Source organism: Symphalangus syndactylus, chromosome 24 (assembly GCF_028878055.3).
Source record: "Symphalangus syndactylus isolate Jambi chromosome 24, NHGRI_mSymSyn1-v2.1_pri, whole genome shotgun sequence".
In the NCBI taxonomy this organism is placed as follows: Eukaryota; Metazoa; Chordata; class Mammalia; order Primates; family Hylobatidae; genus Symphalangus; species Symphalangus syndactylus.
Window position 1 is genome coordinate 44,217,501 of NC_072446.2, and position 22,658 is coordinate 44,240,158.

At 40.4% G+C, this 22,658-nt stretch overlaps 1 protein-coding gene across 16 annotated transcripts in view; it reads left to right on the forward strand.

Annotated features, from left to right (window-relative positions):
- Positions 1–22,658, forward strand: part of PTPRA (protein tyrosine phosphatase receptor type A) — a 172,721-nt gene that overhangs the window by 82,937 nt on the left and 67,126 nt on the right. For 6 of the 16 annotated variants that reach the window (XM_055264897.2, XM_055264896.2, XM_055264901.2 and 3 more), the window contains 2 exons: positions 17,716–17,794; positions 18,310–18,651. In XM_055264897.2, the coding sequence (XP_055120872.1) occupies positions 17,716–17,794; positions 18,310–18,651 (421 nt within the window). Of the gene's footprint in view, positions 1–1,162; positions 1,206–9,014; positions 9,105–9,499; positions 9,572–17,715; positions 17,795–18,309; positions 18,652–22,658 lie in introns of all 16 variants that reach the window. The other 10 variants (XM_055264902.2, XM_055264893.2, XM_055264895.2 and 7 more) reach the window with 4 other exon arrangements.

The window sequence follows — 22,658 nt, forward strand, 5'->3', positions numbered from 1 at the left end:
GAGACTCCTTCGCAAAAAAAAAAAAAAAAAATAATAATAATAATAAAATAAATAAAAGAAAGAGTAAATGAATCAGAATGAAGAGAAGCCATTTTATCTGCCTTCTGGATGAAGAGTTTCATTGATGAACCTGAAATGTTTTGGTTAACATGAGAAAGGGGGGTGAGAAGATGCCTGAAATGTGAGCTCCTTGAGGACAGGAGCTGCTTTCTCTCTCCAGCCTGGCACAAGACAAGGAACTTAGTTGAATGAATGAGCAAATAAGTGGTTCTCTGCTTTGAAGGAACTTGGACTGTCATTACCTTACAAATCAGGTTTACCATTTATTTGCTTTATATAAGTTCCAGAAACAGATTAAGAAACTATTTCCTCTCATAATATTACTACCCTAAACTTCTGGTCTGATCTATGGATTGTAGAGCTTAAATTTCCTCAAAGCCCAACAGTCAGAGATTGTTACACCAAGATAAATAGCATATTTCTCAGAGCTTTGTATTTTCTGTCTTTGGCCACAGACCTTAGGACTTAGGCTGATATTTGAGAAGGAAAAACTGGAACTTAGTAGAATTATACTTCCTGTATCTTAATTTTCCAACTCTTATATAAGGTTTGCTTTTTCTAGAGAGGGACTAATCTGGAATGAGAATGAATTCTCATCAGTAAAGGCAAAGCTTTAAGTGGGTCATCTGACTTTGCTTTTGTGCTCTACATTCACCCTGCTCATAAAAGGTCCTTTCATGAGTTTTCTAGGCTTTCATCACTGCCAGCCTCTCCACAGGCATTGTGAAAGTATTAAACTTCCTACCCTCCCCCATGCTTGTCTCATGGACTCTTTCGTAGAGTGCACAGTGGACTGTGTTTAGCTCAGCAGGAACTCTTTACAAACACTGAATACATGAACAATCCCTCTGGAAAGATAAGAGATTTCAGTATTGCTTAGTGTCATAGCCGCAGAATTTAGTGTCTGCCAGTATCTGATAAATATGGTGACTTGCAGCCTAATTTTTGTGAAATTATTAGGCCAAAGTTTAAGAAGTGTTCATATTAAAGTTACTTATATATAAAATTTGCCTATAGATAATTTTTGTCAATAGGAGGTTGATGAATGCTTCACATAACCTAGATACTCCTAATTAACTGTTTTTTATTTCTTTTTTTCTAGGACACATGTTCAAAGAGCATAATTAACTTTTTAAAAGAAGCTAGTAAGTACTGAAATAGTTTTTTAAGTTTTTTCTGCAGGAATAGAGGAAGAAAGGAAACATGGAATTCTGAAGGGCTACTTAGCAAGCTGCTTATGGCATAATCTGGGGTGGGGGTGCATAGTAAAGGATTTTACTGAGATCCATACATGTCAAGGGAACTGTATTTAAAATTAGTCATATGTGTTGGTTTTTCAAGGACTATAGCCCATCAACTACAATAGGCTCCAAAAAATTCTGGTGAAATTAGCTTCTTGGAGCCTTCCAGTTTACCTACTATGTTATTCCCACTATAAAATATTCTCAACTTTTGGGGTTTTAGCCACTTAAGTTTTTTATTTTCTCTAATGTCTCTAATATCTGCCTTACTTTCCTGTCAATGCTAGAGTCTGTGGTTCAGCAGTTCATCCATTCTCTTCCCAGTACTCAACCTCCTTGCTTATAGTTTCATTACATTCATCTAGCAAAACCTTAATTCTGTATGTTTGCCATACCATTAGTGCTTAGAGCATTTTTTCAGAAAAGAATCCTGGAAAAATGGATCTTATCTCACCTGGGCCCTCAGGACTGCTGGGCTGCCTGGTGTCAGCACTTCCTGCCATTTTCTATAGCACCAGTATTAGTCTTAATAATTTAAAAAACCTCCAGGCGCGGTGGCTCACGCCTGTAATCCCAGCACTTTGGGAGGCCAAGGTGGGCGGATCACAAGGTCAGAAGATCAAGACCATCCTGGCTAACACGGTGAAACCCTGTCTTTACTAAAAATACAAAAAAAATTAGCTGGGTGTGGTGGCGTGTACCTGTAGTCCCAGCTGCTGGGGAGGCTGAGGCGGGAGAATGGCGTGAACCCGGGAGGCAAAGCTTGCAGTGAGCCGAGATCGCACCACTGCACTCCAGCCTGGGTGATAGAGCGAGACTCCGTCTCAAAAAAATAAATAAATAAAAATAAAATAAAAAACTATATCCCACTGTCTCCCCCTTCTCTCTTAGCCTTTGATCTTGCTGCATACTTCATGGGGAAATCTTTTAAGATATCAGATTTCAGTTCCCTCACTTTTCTACAACTTCTCCCACTTTTGCCTTTCTTATGTACCTTCCCTTCCTTCCCATCTGATTCCTGATCAGCATTTACACATGATTAATTCTTGCCTAACCTAATAGACCCTTTCTTGAGTGCAAATTAGTGGCTGTTTTTGCTAGGGTATAAAAATTAACTATCTAGTCACCTTGACAAAGTTACCCTGTTATTTCCAATAACTTACCTCCTATGGATTCTTATAGATTTTCTTTTTTTTTTTTTTTTTTTTTTTTATTTTCAGATGTTTTCTCGCTTTGTCACCATGCCTGGCCTAAATTCTCGTACTTTTTCTATGTAAACAATCATATTTTCTGCAAGTATTAGTCTCCTTTCTAATTGTTATAATTTTAATTTCTTTTTCTTTTTAAAATTTTTTGTAGAGACAAGGTTTTGCTACGTTGTCCAGCCTGGTCTTGAACTCCTGGGCTCAAGCAATCCTCCCATCTCAGCCTCTCAAAGTGCCATTACAGTGGCATGAGCCACTGTGCCTGGCCAAATTTCTTTTCTTGTTGCAAAGGCAGACTTTTCATACAATATTGAATAGAAGTGATAGTAGATTACTTTATTTCTGATTTTCAAAGGAATGCTTTCTGTTTCTCTCCGTTGAAGATAATTGCACTTTTTTTAAAAATAGTAACTTTTATCAGGTTAAGGAAGGTTTCTTCTATTTCTATTTAAGAGGATTTTTAAAAATCTTGAATTCATATGTTTTTATCTAGTGCATTTTCTACATCAATTGAAATGGTTGTATGAACTTTTTTAATATGGGTGAATTATGTTTATAGATTTTATGTTAAAATGTCCTTGTATATCTTGGATAAACTCAACTGGATCATGATTTATCTGTTTTATATGCTAGATTCAATTTGTTGATACTTTGTGATGATTTTTGAATATATATTATTGTGTAAAAGTGAGCCTGTGATTTTCTTTCTTGTAATGTTTTTGTCCAGTTTTGGTGCCTGGTTTTGCTCTCTCCTTAGAATGAGCTGGGAACTAGTCACTCTTGTTTTCTCATACCATCTGGGTCCAGTGTTTTTTATGTGGGACAAATTTGAACTTGTGGTCAACCTCTTTAATTGTAGGAATATTCAGGTCTTTTGTTCTTCCTGGGCTAGTTTTTTATTCTTTTTCTAGAGATTCGTTCATTTCTCTCAGTTTTATTTGCCTATAATTGTAGATAATCTGTTTTTTATCTGCTACTTCTGTAATTATTTCCACTTTTTATTTATAATACTAACTTGTGGGCCGGATGTCGTGGCTCACACCTGCAATCCCAGCACTTTGGGAGGCCGAGGCGGGCGGATCACGAGGTCAAGAGATCGAGACCATCCTGGCCATCATGGTGAAACCCCGTCTCTACTAAAAATACAAAAAAAAAAAAAAAATCAGCCGGGCATGGTGGCAGGCACCTGTGGTCCCAACTACTCAGAAGGCTGAGGCAGGAGAATGGCGTGAACCCAGGAGGTGGAGGTTGCAGTGAGCTGAGATCGCACCACTGCACTCCAGCCTGGGCGACAGAGCAAGACTCTGTCTCAAAAAAAAAAATTAACTTATGTCTTCTCTTTTTACCTGTTTGTTAATTTATCAAATAACTACTTTTGGCTTTGTTTCATTTTTATTATACAATAAACATGAAATTCTTTTCACTGTATTTCTTTTCATTGATTATTCCTATAATTCTTAAACAACTTTATAATTGATGTAACAATAACCTGTACACATTTAAAGTGTAAAATTTATTACATTTTGATCCATGTATACAGCAGGGAAATATCACCACAACAAGAGTGTGAACATATAATCTCTCCCCAAAGTTTTCTTGTGTCTTTTATAATCACTGCCTATTGCCCCTGCCCACTCCTTCATCCCCAAGCAACCATTGGTCTGTTTTCTGCCACTATAGATTAGATTGTATTTTCTAGAGTTTTATACAAGTGAAATCATATAGTATAGGATTAACCATGTCTTTCTTTCTTTCTTTCTTTCTTTCTTTCTTTCTTTCTTTCTTTCCTTTCTTTCCTTTCTTTCCTTCTTTCCTTTCTTTCTTTCTTTCTTTCTTTCTTTCTTTCTTTCTTTCCTTCCTTCCTTCCTTCCTTCCTTCCTTCCTTCCTTCCTTCCTTCCTTCTTTCCTTCCTTCCCTCCCTCCCTCCTCCCTCCCTCCCTCCCTCCCTTCCTTCCTTCGTTTCTTTCTTTCTTCTTTTTCTTTTCTTTCTTTCTTTCTGATGGAGTCTCGCTCTGTTGCCCAGGCTAAAGTGCAGTGGGGCGATCTCTGCTTACTGCCAGCTCCGCCTCCCGGGTTCACACCATTCTCCTACCTCTGCCTCTCAAGTAGCTGGGACTCCAGGCACGACCGCCACCACGCCCAGCTAATTTTTGTATTTTTAGTAGAGACGCGGTTTCACCATGTTAGCCAGGATGGTCTCGATCTCCTGACCTCGTGATCCGCTGCCCACCTCAGCCTCCCAAAGTGCGGGATTACAGGCATGAGCCACTGCGCCCAGCAACTATGTGTTTCTGATCCTTTGTCAGGGCTAGCCAATTCCTAGAGACAGTGAATAACTCACTCATAATCTAGCTGCCTCCTTTATGTGGCTCTCATAGGACTTTGACACCTCTCTGCTACAATCCACCTGCCCTGTTCATTTCAAGATCAGGTACCAGGAAACTCGGGACATCCCTATGCTGCAAAACTCACTGAAATTATTCAAACTAGCCAGTCCTAAACATGCTTACCCTGCCTTGCCCGTTCCTTCTGCTGAAACCACATAAAGGCTCTTGCCCATGTTTTCATCCCATTCCATTGACCTCCTTACTGACCCTAGTGCTTCCTCATGTGGCCCCTGCATGGCATGGTGTGCACCTTCCTCTTCCGAACTGCGATCTTGTCAGCGGCAGTCATCTCCTGATCTGTTGGCTTCATCATACTTGAATAACAATAAAATCTATGTTTTAAGGCCGGGCACGGTGGCTCACGCCTGTAATCCTAGCATTATGGGAGGCCGAGGCAGGCGGATCATGAGGTCAAGAGATCGAGACCATCCTGGCCATCATGGTGAAACCCCCTCTCTACTAAAAGTACAAAAATTAGCTGGGCATGGTGGTGCGTGCCTATAATCCCAGGTACTCAGGAGACTGAGGCAGGGAATCTCTTGAACCCAGGAGGCAGAGGTTGCGGTTAGCCGAGATCGCACCACAGCACTCCAGCCTGGTGACAGAGCAAGACTCCATCTCAAAAAAAGAAAAAAAAAAACTATCAAATGATATTCCAAAGTGGATGTACCATTTTATATTTGCAACAGCAATGTCTGAGGGTACTGATTGCTCCATATCCTTGACAGCACTTGGTATAGCAGATCTTTTAATTTTAGTCACTTTAGTGGGCATATACTGGTATTTTATGTTTTACTTTTTATTTCCCTAATGATTAATAGTTTGCAGCATCTTTCATGTGCTTATTTCCCTTCCATATATCTTCTTTGATAAAAATATCTGTTCAAATATTTTGCCCATTATTTTGTTGGAATACTTATTTTCTTACTGTTGAGCTTTGAGAGTTCTTTATATATCTGGATACAAATCCTTTGTCAGATATATTTTTTGCAAAATTTTCTCCCAGCCTGTGATTTGCCTTTTTATTCTCCTGTCTTTTTTAAAAAAAAATTGTAGTTAAATATACACATAATACAAAATTTAACATTTTAACTCTTTTTAAGTATACAGTTTTGTGGTATTAAGCATAGTCATATTGTTGTGCAACCATCACCGCCATCCATCTCTGGAACTTTTTCATCCTCCCTAACTGAAATTCTGTACCCATTTAAACACTAACTTCTCATTCCCCCTTACCCCAGCCCCTGGCAACCATCATTCTGTTTTCCTTCTCTATGAGTTTGACTGCTCTAAGTACTTCATATAAGTGGAGTCATACAATATTTTCATTTTGTGACTGGCTTATTAGTATAATGTCTTCAAGTTTCATCCATGTGGTAGCATGTGTCAGAATTTCCTTCCTTTTTAAGGCTAACATTCCATCGTATGTATATACCACATTTTATTTTTCCATTCATCTGTTGATGGACACTTAAGTTACTTCCGCCTTTTGGCTGTTGTGAATACTGCTGCTATGAATGTTGGTGTATAAATATCTGTTCAAGTTCCTGCTTTCAATTCTTTTGGGTATGTTCCCAAAGGTAGAATTGCTGGGTCATATGTTAATACTATATTTAGTTTTTTGAGGAACTGCCATACTGATTTCTGTAGTAGTGGTACCATTTACATCCCAACCAGCAGTGTTCAGAGTTCCAGTTTGTTAACATTGTCGCCAACCCTTATTGTTTTCTGGATTTTTTTTTATTTTGGGGTTTTTTATTTTATTTATTTATTTTTTTGAGGCAGAGTCTCACTCTGTCACCCAGGCTGAAGTGTAGTGGCACGATCTCAGCTCACTGCAACCTCTGCCTCCCGGGTTCAAGCGATTCTCCTGCCTCAGCCTCCCGAGTAGCTGGGACTACAGGCGTGCGTTACCACGCCTGGCTAATTTTTTGTATTTTTAGTAGAGGTGGGGTTTCACTGTGTTAATCAGGATGGTCTCGATCTCCAGACCTTGTGATTCACCCGCCTCAGCCTCCCAAAGTGCTGGGATTACAGGCATGAGCCACTATGCCCGGCCATTTTTTATTTTTAAACAATAGCCATCCTAGTGGGTATGAAATAGGATTTTTGGTGTTTTTTTTTTTTTTTTTTTGAGACAGAATCTTGCTGTGTCGCCCTGGCTGGGGTGTAGTGGCGTGATCTCGGCTCACTGCAACCTCCGCCTCCTGGGTTCAAGCACTTCTCCTGCCTCAGACTCCCAAGTAGCTGGGACTACAGGTGCCCACCACCACACCCAGCTGGTTTTTGTATTTTTAGTAGAGATAGGGTTTCACTGTGTTGGCCAGGCTGGTCCACGATCCATCCACCTCGACCTCCCAAAGTGTTGGGATTACAGGGGTGAGCCAGCATGCACTGCCAGGGTTGTTTTGTTTTTTTTTTTTACTTTTTTTTTTTCTTTTTTAGAGACAAGCTGTCTCCCAAGCTGTAGTGCAGTGGCACCAGTCATATCTCACTGTAACCTCAAACTCCTGGACCCAAGCAATCCGCCTGCCTCAGCCTTCCATGTAGCTAGGTCTACCGGCACATGCCACCATACCCGGCTAACTTTTTTTTTTTTTTTTTTTTTTTTCAGACAGTGTTTTGCTCTTGTTGCCGAGGCTGGAGTGCAATGGCATGATCTTGGCTCACTGCAACCTCCTCTTCCTGGGTTCAGGTGATTCTCCTGCCTCGGCCTCATGAGTAGCTGCGATTACAGGCGCCCGCCACCACACCTGGCTATTTTTTTGTATTTTTAGTAGAGATGGGGTTTCACCATGTTGGCCAAGCTGGGCTTGAACTCCTGACCTCAAGTGATGCACCCACCTCGACCTCCCAAAGTGCTGGGATTACAGGCATGCGCCACCACACCTGGCCCCCAGCTAACTTTTAAATGTATTTTGTAGAGATGAGGTCTCACTGTGTTGGCCAGGCTGGTCTTGAACTTCTGAGCTCAAGTCATTCTCCCACCTCGGCCTCCCAAAGTGCTGGGATTACAGTCATGAGCCACCACACCTGGCCCCTTTGCCCATTTTAAAAATTAGGTTGTTTTTGTTGTTGTTGAGTTGTAGGAGCTCTTTGTATATTCTGCATTTCGGTTCCTTATTGGATATGTGATTAGCACACATTTTTTTCCATCCGTGGATTGCTTTTTCATTCTGTTATAGTATCCTTGATTCACAGAAGTTTTTAATATCGATGAGGTCCTACTTAATCTGTGTTTTGTTTTGTTGCTTGTGCTTTTGGTGTTATATCCAAGAAATTGTTGCCAAATCCAATGTCATGAAGCTTTGCCCTCTGTTTCCTTCTGAGTTTTATAGTTTTAGGACTTAAATTTAGGTTTTCGACCCATTTTTAATTTTTGCATGTGGTATAAGGGAAGGCTCCAGCGTTATTGTTTCACATGTAGATGTACAGTTTTCTGAGTACCATTTGATGAAAAGGCTGTCCATTGAATTGCTTTTGCAACTTTCATTTGGGCATATTTATGTGAGTCTGTTACTGGTTCTATATTTTACTCCATTGATCTATGTGTCTATTCCTCTGCTAATACTGTCTTAAATATGGTAGCTATATAGTAAGCCTTAACACTGAGTATATAGATTTCTCCCATTTTTTGGTTCTTTTTCAAAATTGTCACTGGTTTGTTTTTATTTTTTACTTTATGCAGATAATCTGTACTATACTTTGGTTTCGTGTATCAAGTAGTTTGTTTCAATTTGTGCTTTAAGCAGAACAAATAAATTTTCATATTGTTCTTTGTGTTAATCTGCAATATAAACCTGTACCAAATTCTATTTTGTGTGTTTGTTTGTTTGTTGTAGTAATCTGACTGACTTTCTTGCCTCCAGACTCATCTCTTTCAAGGTCCCCAACTGAATCTTGTTTTAGGTGGAACTTAGAAGCAGTAGAACTTAAGAATCTATTTCACAGCCTTAGTAGTCTAGTTTCATTCTCTATATAATGTTGTCTATGCAAGTGAGCTGCTCTCCAGTGCCTTAGTTTCACTAATATTGGGGAAGGTCTCTTTGTTTTGGACTTCTCTATCACATTGCCTTTCTCAAGAGAAGACCTATAATGAAAGTTGATATCTGGTTTTCTAGGACTTCTTCAGAAGCTTGCCAGTTTTTCAAGCTGATTTCTCTCACTGGCAGCTCTTCAGAGTGCTGTTCCTACTCCACCCTCCCCTGGTGGTATGTATCAGTTTTCTACTCATCAGCACCCACCTACTCCTGCCTACTGTGTTTCTCAGATGTCTGCTGCCTGGCTAGCTCATTGCTGCTTTTGTCACTCTTAGAGCTGTCTTCCCTTTTTTGGCTTTCTGCCTGACTTCCAGGGCAGCTGCTCTGTCATTGCCTGTCTGCCATTCTGTCCTTTTTCCCACCACCCCCCACAGATACAACATGTGCTCTAATACCACACATTCTCCATGTTCAAACTAACCTCATCACTTTCCCCACCACATTCCCCAAAACTGGTCATCCTCCAGCTTATAGCATTGCAGTTCACTGAAGTTAGACATCTGGGCCTTGCTTACCTCCAACATCTCATTAGCCTTCGATTCTACCCCTATAAATCCTCTTCTCAGTCTCCTTTAGATATTCCTGCCCTGCTGTGAGATCCGTCTAGTTTGTTGGCTAGATTACTTCTGAAAGCTTCAGTAAGTGACCCTCCTTACTTCAAACCCCACCAGTTGATCTTCCACTCCGCCATCAGTCATTATTTCTAAAATCTAAATTGTTCCATGTAACCTTGCTGTGATAAAACCTTTGGTAGTTCTTCAGTGTGTTCAGCGGTAAGTTAAAACTTTCACTGTGACGCACAGACCCCTTCAGGATATGATCACTGCCTCCTCCAGCCTCATTGTGTGCATTTCCCTGCCCCACCCTTTCCTCACCCACCCTAGTCTTTCATGTCTGCCATTTTTACATCATTTAACAGATATTTATTGAAGTCCTGCATGATGTCGTTACCTAGGTCTTGTTCCCAGGACCAGACAGGCTTTTTCAAGCTTCCAAGTCATCTCAGTTTGAAAGACTATGTCTGACCCTTGTCTTGGCCAATTACTCTTTATCCTTCCAAGTTCAATGATTGTCCCACTGCATTCCAACCAGAGTGAGAGAGCAAGACCCTGTCTCAGTAAATAAAAATAAATAAATAAATAAATCAATAAATAAATAAATAAATAAATCAGCCATAATTTATTTAATCATGTCTCTCTCCCCCATTGATAGACGTTAAGGGTATTTCCAGTTTTCTTCTCTTGAAAACAATGCTATATTGAATAACCTTGTACATGGGTCACTTTGAAAGTATGGATATGTATCTGTGGGATAAGTTTCCAGAAGTGGAATTGTGTCAGAGGGGTTGTGCATTTCTAATTCTGATGAATATTTGTAGATTATATGAGAATACCTGTTTACTCAGACTCTTGCCAATGCAGCATTGTCAGAGTGTTTTATGTTTGCCAGTGTGATAGATAAAAAATGGTATCTCAGCCGGACATAGTGGCTCACGCCTGTAATCCCAGCACTTTGGGAGGCCAAGGCGGGTGGATCACAGGGTCAGGAGATCAAGAACATCCTGGCTAATACAGTGAAACCCCGTCTCTACTAAAAATACAAAAAAAATTATCTGGGTATGGTAGCGGGTGCCTGTAGTCCCAGCTACTCGGAAGGCTGAGGCAGGAGAATGGCGTGAACCCGGGAGGTGGAGCTTGCAGTGAGCCGAGATCGCGCCACAACACTCAACACTCAACACTGGAGCCTGGGCAACAGAGCGAGACTCCGTCTCAAAAAAAAAAAAAATGATGGTATCTCAGCATTGCCTTCTCTGATCATCAGTGAGGTTGAGCATCTTTTCATACATTTAAGATAACTGTATGGTTTTTTGTGAGTTATGTTTCATATCGTTTACCCATTTTTCTTTTAGACTGGAAGCAGCTGTTTTAGTGGAATGGTGGAACAAGAAGCCAGATTGCCATGGAGACAACCCTTTCTAGAGATTTGACTATGAAGCAGAGTAGAGACAATGATAGCTGAAGGATTGATGTACATGCAAAGAAATTTTTCATCTTCTTTGAAAACTTAATTGTGTTAAAAACTGGTATGAAAAGGAGGGGTTAAAGCTAAAGATGGTGGTAGAAAAAAATGCAGGGTTCCTAAAGGACTGAGATTCCTGGATGGAATTTCAGGGAAGGGGAAAATTTCTGGATATAGTGACTGGGGAGTTAAGGGTGTCCAGTACAATGGCTTTTATTTTCTTGGAAGTGTAGGCAAGGCCAACAGCCAAATGTGTGGGAGGAGATGGTTAGAGGGGAGAGGAGGTTTGAAGTCACCTCTGTGGAGAATTGGAGAGAGCTAAGGAAAGACAGAAAGACTGCAGAAAGTACTTAGGGTTCCACTGAAGCGGAAATAGTGATTTGTAGTGATACAACCCTTATGAGTTGTTTGATTTTTTTTTTTTTTTTTTAAGCAGCATCTGGCAGTCCAAGTATAGGGCTGACAGTTCGGGATTTTTCTTTCCATGTTGGCATAAAAGAACAGTGTAGCAAAGGAATTTAGGACAAAAGAATGATTGAACTGACACCAAGTTTTCTTGATTTGGTAGAGAAGGAAATAAAGATAGAGCAGAGATACTGAAAAGAATTAGAGAGGGGTTCAAGAGACTGAAGGCCTGGGTGAGGTCAGAGAGCAGGTGTAGTAGACATAACAGAGAACTACAAGGATAGAAAGTGTGGTTGGAGAGTGGGAAGGAAAGATTTATTCAGTATGGGGGCTTTTCTGGGTGATGACAGAATCTGGAGTACAGCCATTGTCGTGAGTGGCCCAAGTGTAGTAGAGATACAGGGTTGTTGGAGTTAAGGAAGTTAAGGAACTGAGAGGCTGGTCTAGATGTGGATTTTCGTTGTCATCCATGAGGATATTGAAGTCATCCAGGAGAATAGCAGGCCTGGGGGACAGGAAGGAAACTGAGCCACTTACAGTGTCTTCAGTGATAGGAAAGCACAAGGCAAAAAGCTTTCAAGAACAAGGACTGTTAAGCCGGGTACAGTGGCTCACACCTATAATCCTAGCATTTTGGGAGGCCAAGGCGGATGGATCACTTGAGGTCAGGAGTTCAAGACTAGCCTGGCCAACATGGTGAAACCCCATCTCTACTTAAAATAATAATAATAATAATACAAAAATTAGCCAGGCATGGTGGCACACGCCTGTAATCCCAGCTACTTAGGAGGCTGAGGCAGGAGAATTGCTTGAACCCAGGAGGCGGAGGTGGCAGTGAGCCTAGATCACACCACTGCACTCCAGCCTGGGCAACAGAGCGAGACTCTGTCAAAAAAAAAAAAAAAAAGAACAGGGACTGTTAGAGCAGGCTCCAGAAGAAATGCTTTGCATATGGCATTCTTGAGGAGTGAGGACCTCAACCCAACTTCCTGAAATGGAGCTCTGAGATGCTTGGAGTAGAAATTTGGAAACCAGAGAGAGAAGTAAGGATAGTGTTGTTGCAAATGTATTGTATATGGGGAGTCGGAAAGTCACAGGATTTTGCCTCAAAGTCTTTCTCGGGGAAGGATGAGGTTTTCACTGTGATTTTCCTGGTCGTGGTCTGTGGTTATGGTACCTATTAGTGACATGGATCTTCTTAAATTCTGATGTGTCTTTTCCTCCCTAGTGTATGCATACCAATTCTCTCCACAGCTTCCATCACCATGCATTTGTTCTTTTCTCTTGTTCTTGTATTACCTTTCTGGAAAGGAATTTTTATTGTAGGCTAATTGTTATTCCCACCAATATTTGACCACTGGATATTTCATATGATTGGTCTCTTCTGATTTGGAAAATAAAAATGTAACCTTATTATATTCATTTGATTAGTGGGGACAGTCAACACTTTTTTGTGTATTTTCTTAGCTGTTTGTTTTTCTCGTCTGTAAGTAATCTGTTTAGGTCCTTCAGATTTTTCAAAATTGGACTCTTACGTTTTCAGTATTGTTATGAGTTCTTGTTTCAATTATTTATGAGAGTTCATTTTCCTTTTTAAAATAGACTTTTTTTCTTAGAGAAATAAGAAAAAATTAAAATAGACTTTATGTTTTAGAGTTTCAGGTTCACAGCAAAATTTATCAAAAAGTATAGAGAGTTCTGGCCAGGTGCGGTGGCTCACGCCTGTAATCCCAGCACTTTGGGAGGCCAGGTGGGTGGATCACTTGAGGTCAGGAGTTTAAAACCAGCCTGGCCAATATGATGAAACCCCATGTCTACTAATAGTACACAGATCAGCTGGGTGTGGTGGTGCACACCTGTAACTGTACCTACTCGGGAGGCTGAGGCAGAAGAATCGCTTGAACCTGGGAGGTGGAGGTTGCAGCGAGCCACAATCATGCCCCTGCACTCCAGCCTGGGCAACAGAGTGAGACTCTGTCCTAAAAAAAGAAAGAAGGAAAATATAGAGCATTCCTAAATACTCCCTGCCCCCAACACCTGCACAGCCTCCTCCTTATCCACGTCCTACACCACTGTGGTACCTTTGTTGCAATTGATGGACGAACATTGACTCCTCATTATCACCCAAGCTTTGGTGTTGTACATTCTGTAGATTTGGACAAATGTATAATGACATGTGTCTACCATTGTAGTATCATACAGAAGAGTTTGACTGCCCTGACAGTCCTCTGCTCCACCTGCTTACTCCTCTCTCCCTTTTCCTAACCGCACAACCACTGATTTTTTTCTTTTTTTTTTCAGATGGAGTCTTGCTCTGTCCCCCAGGCCAGAGTGCAGTGGTGCCATCTTGGGTCACTGCAAGCTCCACCTCCCGGTTTCACACCATTCTCCTGTCTCAGCCTCCAGAGTAGCTGGGACTACAGGCGCCCGCCACCATGCCCGGCTAATTTTTTGTATTTTTAGTAGAGACGGGGTTTCACCATGTTAGCCAGGATGGTCTTGATCTTCTGACCTCGTGATCCGCCTGCCTCGGCCTCCCAAAGTGCTGGGATTACAGGCATGAGCCACCACGCCTGACCTTTTTTTTTTTTAAAACAAGGTCTTGCTCTGTCACCCAGGCCTGAGTGCAGTGATGATCACTCCTCATTGAAGCGTCGACCTCCCAGGCTCACGTGATCCTCCCACCTCAGCCTCCTACGTAGCTGAGACTACACACACACACCACCATGCCCAGCTACTTTTTGTATTTTTTACAGAAATTTGGTCTTGCTGCGTTGCCCAGGCTGATCTTGAACTCCTGAGCTCAAGCAATTTGCCTGCCTTGGCCTCTCAAGGTGTTGGGATTACAGGCATGAGTCACCACACCTGACCTTTTTTTTCTTTTTTTTTTTAAACCAGTGATCTTTTACTGTCTCCATGGTTTTTCACATTGGCTTCTGTCGCTTAGTAATCTATGTTAAGTTTCTTCTATGTATTTTCATGTTTTTAGCTTATTTCTTTTTAGCAGTGAGTAATATTTCATTGTCTGGATGTGCCATCACTTATTTTTCCATTCGCCTACTGGAGGATATCTTGATTGCTCCCAGTTGTGGCAATTATAAATAAAGTTGCTGTAAACATCCATGTGCAGGGTTTTTTTAGTAGCATAAGTTTTCATCTCATTTGGTTAAATACCAAGGAGCACAATTGCTGGATCATATGGTAAGAGCATATTTATTTTTTTGAGAGACTACCAAGCTGCCTTCCAAAGTGGATGTACCGTTTTGCATTCCCACCAGCAGTGAATGAGAGTTGCTACTGCTCCATATTCTTACAAACATGTATTGTCAAATGTTTTGGATTTTAAAACCAAAATCCATTTTAATAGATGTGTAGTGGTATCCCGTTTTAATTTGCAATTACCTAATGACTTGATGTTCTGTGTGTTTTCAGATGCTTATTTGCCGTACTGTTTATCTTCTTTGGTGAGGTGTCTGTTCAGGTCTTTTGCCCATTTTTAATCTAGTTGTTAGTTTTCTTGTTGAGTTAAGAATTCTCTATCCTTTGTCAGATGTATCTTTTGCAAATATTTTCTCCTAGTCTGTGGCTTATCCTCTCGTTCTCTTGGCATTGTCTTTCACACAGTAGACATTTTATATTTTAATGAAGTCCAGACTATCAATTATGTTCTCATGGATCATGCCTTTGATGTTATATCTAAAAAGTTCTCGCCATACCCAAAGTCATCTAGATTTTCTCCTGTTATCTTCTTGGCATTTTATAGTCTTATGATTGATATTTAGGTCTATGATTCATTTTTAGTCAAATTTTTGTGAAAGATATAAGGTCTGATATGGATTAATTTTTCTATATGTAGCTACATTCCAGTGTCATTTGTTGAAAAGACTATCTTGCTACATTTTATTGCCTTTGCTCCGTTGTCAGTTGACTATATTTATGTGGGTCTGTTTATGATCTCTGTTCTGTTCCATTGATCTATTTGCCTTTTCTTTTGCTAATACCACACTGTCTTAATTACCATCCATGTTAATTCACTATCCAGACAGAGTTATAATATGTAAGTTTTATGAAATCTAACAGTAAGTCTTGAAGTCCAATAGCATTAATCTTTGACTCTTCTTTAATATTGAGTTGCCCCTTTAGAATCTTAATGTCTCTCCATGTAAACTTTAGAATCAGCATTTTTATATTCACGAAATAACTTGCTGAGATTATGATTGAGATTGCATTGAATCTATAGGCTTATTTGGGAAAAACTGACATCTTGACAATATTGAGTCTTCCTGTCCATAAACATTGTTTATGATGGGCTTCTTTATGTTTAGGAGCTTTTGTTTTTTCTGTCAGATATTCCACTTCTACCTTTATGATTTCTTACACTGCCTTTTATGCTTAGAAAGTTTTTCCTCATCCTGAGCTCACATATTCATTTATTTTCTTTTAAAATGTGTTTTTCAAGCATTGAATTTTTAAACCTATGTGGAATTTATTTTGGTATATGGAATGACGTGGTGGTCTAACTCCCTCTCCTCAAATATGTAGTTATTTTTCCCAAAACCATTTTCTATTGATTTAGCAAGAATAGACATGTATACATATACATATATAATAGCCTTCCACTTGTTTTTTTGACCCTTGTGAAGGAAATTGTGTGAGTTTCCAATTTTGGATTAGGCTCAGGTAGTAATTGAGCTGGGTTCTGCCAGAGATCCATGTTAATTCACTATCCAGACAGAGTTATAAGATGTAAGTTTTATGAAATCTAACAGTATATCACTGGTTTAATGATCACAGCCTAGGAAGAATGGGGAAATTGTCAAAATCTTATGTGGATGCACCTGAAGACCACGGCTGCACCCGTTTCCCTGCTAGGCACGGCTGCTGGTACCAGGGGCAAATTCCTGGAGTATATATGAACCACCTACATCTCCCTCTCTTCCCCTCTACCCCTGAGATTTTCATGTGTCCCTTAAGGATGTGTGTCCTACTTCCCTTGGAGAGTCACTACCACACTGAACACTTTAGACTGTGAGTCCTGTGAAGATGGGGCTCATGAGTGTATTGCTCCCCATTTGTTTCTCTAGCACTAGCTCAGTATAGGGCATAAAAATCTGAATGGATGAACAAACCACTATTACTGGTGGGAACTTGCTACTATCTTACATGGTTTGAGGTGGAATAAAGGTTGAGAACAGCTATATAATGTGTTCCTTGAAGGGCAGCAGTACATCAGTGCAATCAGCCTACCTTCTCCATACTTCTCACTCTGAAAACTGTAAAGCTGCACCTGGCAATCAACTTGGGAGCTTTAAAAGGGACTGCTTCCTAGCTCTCATCCACAAAGCTGTAGTCTAGCACAGGTGACTTTTTTAAAAAAGTTTTTTGGTCCAGATGTGATGACTCACGCCTGTAATCCCAGCACTTTGGGAGGCTGAGGCAGGGAGGTCACCTGAGGTCAGGAGTTTGAGACCAGCGTGACCAACATGGAGAAACCCCATCTCTACTAAAAATACAAAAAAATGTGCCGGGCATGGTGGCACATGCCTCTAATCTCAGCTACTCGGGAGGCTGAGGCAGAAGAATTGCTTGAACCCGGGAGACGGAGGTTGTGGTGAGCCAAGATCACACCATTGCACTCCAGCCTGGGCGACAGTGCAAGACTCTGTCTCAAAAAAAAAAAAATAAAGAAGGAGTCCTATTAAGACTTATTTTTATTTTTACAGTTTGGATATCTCTAATCCCAAAATCTGAAATGCTCCAAAATTTGAAACTTTTTGAGGGCAGACATGATGCTCAAAAAAATGCTCACTGGGACATTTTGGATTTCAAAATTTGGATTAGGGACTAGGTGTGGGGGCTCACACCTATAATCATAGAGGTTGAGGCAAGAGGATCATTTGAACCCCAGAGTTTGAGAGCAGCCTAGACAACATAGTGAGATGCCATCCCTACAGAAGATTCTAAAAATTAGCCAGGCATGGTAGTACATGCCTATAGTCCCAGCTACTCAGAAGGCTGAGACAGAAGAATCACTTGAGTCCAGGAGGTAGAGGCTGCACTGGGCTATGATCATACCACTGTCTCCATCCTGGACAACAGAGCAAGACCCTATCTCTTAAAAAAAAAAATTTGAAACACTGCTAGTCCTCAACCGTTTTAGATAAGGGATAGTCAGTCTTTATAAAGACTCAGTTAGTTATTAGATATCTGAGGAAGCATGCATATCAGGCTCCCAAAAGATCATTGGTTTAGGCACACATTTTAATAGCTTGGAAATCCAGAATACTCTTCTGGTGACCAGCTGAGACATAGTCATGATAATATAGGACCTCATCTAACATGACTCCCTATTTTCCAGATGAGCATGGATTCCTGGTTCATTCTTGTTCTGCTCGGCAGTGGTCTGGTACGTGTCAGTGCCAGCAATGCTACCACAGGTAAATTGTCATTTGATAAGGCTGCTATTTGAAACGAAATTTTGCTTTCACATTTAATGAGCCAAATTTGAAAACCAAGATGGTATTTGAAGAAAGGAATATAAAAATTTTATTCAAAGTGATGGTAAAATAGGTGTCTTCAGAAATCTTGGAATTGTATTGAATGCTCAGCATTGTTTTTCATACATATAACTGCTTTAAATAAATCAAAGAGATTATGTGTTCTTTCCTGAAAAGTAAAATAAACTGTTGACATTTACAACTCTGTATATGGTTTCTGAGGAACTAAGTGAAGAACCTTGTGTTCTTTCTCCCTTAAACTGTAGTCCTTTGGAGGAGGTAGGAAAGGTCCAGCATTAGATAAAAACATAGGGGATGGGTGGGTGTTGCGGGGGGTTGGTCTTTGCTTGGTCTCCATATGTTTGAGAGTTTATTAAGGCTTGCTGCTTTGTGTCTCACAACTTTTTAGCCTCACATTCTTCATGTGATATTTCCTTGTTTTTTGGTGTTTGTAGTTGCACCTTCTGTAGGAATTACGAGATTGATTAACTCATCAACGGCAGAACCAGTTAAAGAAGAGGCCAAAACTTCAAATCCAACTTCTTCACTAACTTCTCTTTCTGTGGCACCAACATTCAGCCCAAATATAACTCTGGGACCCACCTATTTAACCACTGTCAATTCTTCAGACTCTGACAATGGGACCACAAGAACAGCAAGCACCAATTCTATAGGCATTACAATTTCACCAAATGGAACGTGGCTTCCAGATAACCAGTTCACGGATGCCAGAACAGAACCCTGGGAGGGGAATTCCAGCACCGCAGCAACCACTCCAGAAACTTTCCCTCCTTCAGGTACTAGAGATTATTCTGTTTGTTCTTTTGCTCTTTGAGTTTAGTCATCCTTTTATTATCTTGTTTGTGTTTTCTAGCCTTAAAATTTCTTCAAATAAGTAAAATTGCTCAAGTGAAGTAATGAAACCTATATGTGGAATTTTTGGGTTAGCATGAGTGAAGAGGAAAGAAGAAAGATTCTGGAGAATATCATTCTGCTAGGTGGGATCCTGGTTAGATTGAGAGGACTTAAATGTGTTTAAAGGTAGAGAAGAAGGCTTAAAAAGACAAGAGAAATAGAGGAGCTCATTGACAATACAAGAGACTGAAGATGAAAAGATACAGAGAATAAGTAATAAGATTAGGTTTGGAAAGGGAGTGATCCATGGAGACCATGGAAAGGAGAATGGATATTGATGTCCATGACAGTTAGATATGGAGTGAGAGGCCGGTGGCCAGGGGTGGCATTAGGCTCTGGGAAATGGTTACATTGCAGTGCCAGTTGTCCAGGGCCTCAGGTTGAAGGAGTAGTCCCAAGGATAAAATCAGAGACATGGATCTGAGACCAGGACAGGTAAGACAAGTTTCTGACCTCTTTGAACCTTAGGTACCTTGTCTGTAAAAGAGGATTAGAGATACCCTCAAAGGGCTTCAGTGAGGAGTAAAGGAAATAATCATTACCTGATTGCTATGTAACTGTCATCCCTTTTGTAGCAAAAATCACTCTTTCCTCTTCAGTGTTCCCCAGCCCTTTGGCTCTGATTTCTTCCCAGTTAGATGGTGAGTGCCCCTAAACAGAATCACATCTCGCTCATGCGGAACATTCAGGAACTGTTTGCTCGGTTGATTCTCATTTGTTACTACAGATGATATCTTTTACTGTGCCTTATAACTCAGACCCTTCACCTGCCAGCTTTTCCCCGTATTTTCTACCATAAAGACAAGACAGCATTTTCAGTTAAGAGCACAGTCTTCAGTGCCACACTGAGTTTGAATCCCAGCTCTTCCATAAACCAGCCATGTTTATGGCGTAGCTAGCTTACTTTATCTCTCTACCTCAGTTTGTTCATCTGTGAAACAAGAATGAGTGATAGTAATAGTTCTTACCTCATAGAGGAGATATTAGGATTAAACAAGTTAATATGGGTAAAGCACTTATAAAGATGCCTACATATGGTAAGCACTGTTTTTAAGTGTGAGCTGTTAGTATTGCTGTGATTATTGCTCTGATGGTTACCAGTAAAATAGATGAAGGTACCTTTAATGCAGATGGCATCCCACTATTCTTGATGAGATAGGGGACTGCAGACAAATAATGTCTGATACTTGCTTTGTGCTTTAGAGTTAATGTAGTTTTGTCATAGTTATTATTGTGTGCTAGGCATCATACTAAGAGTTTTCTAGAATAATCCTATGAGGTAAGTTCTATTTTATGTTTTGTAGGTGAAAGTATTTTACAATGATGAAACCGTAATTTGTGGAATGTTTTTCAATGTACAGGTCATGACACAATTCATGAAATCACTTTAGCAGGCCACCACTAGTTGTTTGTTTTGTTTTATTTTAATGGATGATCAAGTTCCATGTTTATTCTTTTAATGTTACATACAATTTTTTGAAATTTTAGTAACAACATAAAATGTTGGGTTGTGGCCATTGGTTAGGGAGAAAGGCAGAATAACTTGTACAAACTGAATGAGTGAATGGAAAAGGTGGAGACTGTAACACAGCCCTGACTGACTGAACAGCCCATGTTCTATCGTGTACTGTCTTTCATTTAACAGTTCTGTGACATGACCATGGATAATCATCTCCTTTTAATAGATGCTTAATTTCAGACTGTATATAGAGGTTAAATGATTTGCTTTAGATCTCAAGGCTGACAAGTTAGGCCTATTTCTCACCTTTGCGGTCTTTCCACTCTGCTTGTAGGGAACGTAGTTTTCCATAAACTGACTTAGGTCCAAATTGTGCCACAGCTAAAAATCTAGTTATTGTACATTTTACACATTTCATGTCATAGGAGACTGAGACTATGTTTCTCTAGTGGCATTTATTCAAGATGAGTAAAACACAAGAAAACCATTATTGCACATGGGAATTTCATAGTCTTAAACCCCACATCCCACTTATCACCACCATTTACCAGTCCTCCTGTAACAGTTACAATTTTTTATTAAATCAGTATTTGATGTATATTATTGTAATTATGAAATATTCATTGCTGAGCTATAAGTATAAATGGATTGTTTTTCTTTCTTGTACATTTTTTTTCTGGATTTAATACTTGCCTTATTTTTTGTTTATTTAGTTTTCTATTTAGTCAGGCCAGGCACACTGGCTAACACCTGTAATTCCAGCACTTTGGGAGGCCAAGGTGCACAGATCACTTGAGCTCAAGAGTTTGAGACCAGCCTGGGGAACATGGTGAAACCCCATCTCTACAAAAAATACAAAAATTAGCTGGGCATGGGTGCATGTGCTTGTAGTCCCAGCTACTCAGGAGGCTGAGGTGGGAGGATTGCTTAAGCCCGGGAGGTTGAGGCTGCAGTGAGCTGTGTTCATACCACTGCACTCCAGCCTGGGTGACAAAGCGAGACCATGTCTCAAAAAAGTTATTGCTACTCAATTCTTACCATGCTCTCCAGAGCCTCTCAAAACAGCTTTCTACAAAGTGAGATCTGTTAGATAATCTGTTTGTTTTTTACCTCTAGAAATTCCTCCTGAGCCCTCCATTGTCTTATTCCAGTCTAGGCTTGTTGATCTCTAGGGCTACTACACAGATATATCAGCCTGAGATTTCCCTTCTATGTCATTCTGGGAATTCCCCTTGCTGCTGCTTCCTGACTTCCATATTGTCTTCCTTTTTGTCTTCTCTCATCATTCGGTAGATTCCTGAGAAAAGGGGTCCATGGGAGGCAAATTGCATGAGACCTCACCTGTCTAAAAATGTCTTTAGGGCTGTGCGTAGAATTTGAGGAATATTTTTCCCCCAGAATTTTTAAAGTATTGCCCTGACACCTGCTTACCAGGTTTGGAGGATTTTACTGCCATCTTAATTCCTAATTATTTGTATGCTTTCTAGGATCTTCTCTTTATCATTGGTGTCCTGAAATTTCACAGATATGTATCTTGATGTGGGTCTTTTTGGTTCATTATTATGGATACTTAATAGGCCCTGTAGAGCCTTGATCTTGCATTTCTGAAAATTTTCTCCCATTTCTTTGAAACCTTCTCCCCCCCTTCCTTTTTTTTTTTTTTTTTTGTTCTCAAATTCTTATTATTTGGTTATTAGATGTATCCTGAATTAATTCTTTAATCTTTAAAATTTTTCCTTCCTGTTGATCTTTGCTTTGAATCTTTTTCTCCTTTTAAAAATAAACAAAGGCCGGCTAGGCACAGTGGCTTACACCTGTAATTCCAGCACTTTGGGAGGCTGAAGCAGGAGGATCGCTTAAGCCCAGGAGTTTGAGACCAGCCTAAGCATCATAGCAAAACCTCATCTCTACAAATGATTTAGAAATTAGCAGGGCCTAATGACTCATGCCTGTGGTCCCAGCTACTCAGGGCTGAGGCAGGAGGATTACTTGAGGCCTGGCAGTTGAGGCTGCAGTGAGCCGTGATTGCACCACCGTACTCCAGTCTGGGCAACAGAGGGAGACCTCATCTCAAAACTAAATGGGCCGAGTGCGGTGGCTCACTCCTGTAATCCCAGCACTTTGGGAGGCCAAGGCGGGTGGATCACATGAAGCCGGGAGCTCAAGACCAGCCTAGCCAACCTGGCAAAACCCTCTGTCTACCTACTAAAAATAAAAAAAATTAGTCAGATGTGTTGGCATATACTTGTAATCCCAGCTGCTTGGGAGGCTGAGACATGAGAATTGCTTGAACCTGGGAGGTGGAGGTTACAGTGAGTCAAGTCCCTGCACTATAGCCTGGAGAACAGAGTGAGACTCGAGACTCTATCTCAAAAAAAAAAAAAAAAAAAAAAAAATCAGTGACAAGTAAAAAGATAGAATACCTTTTTT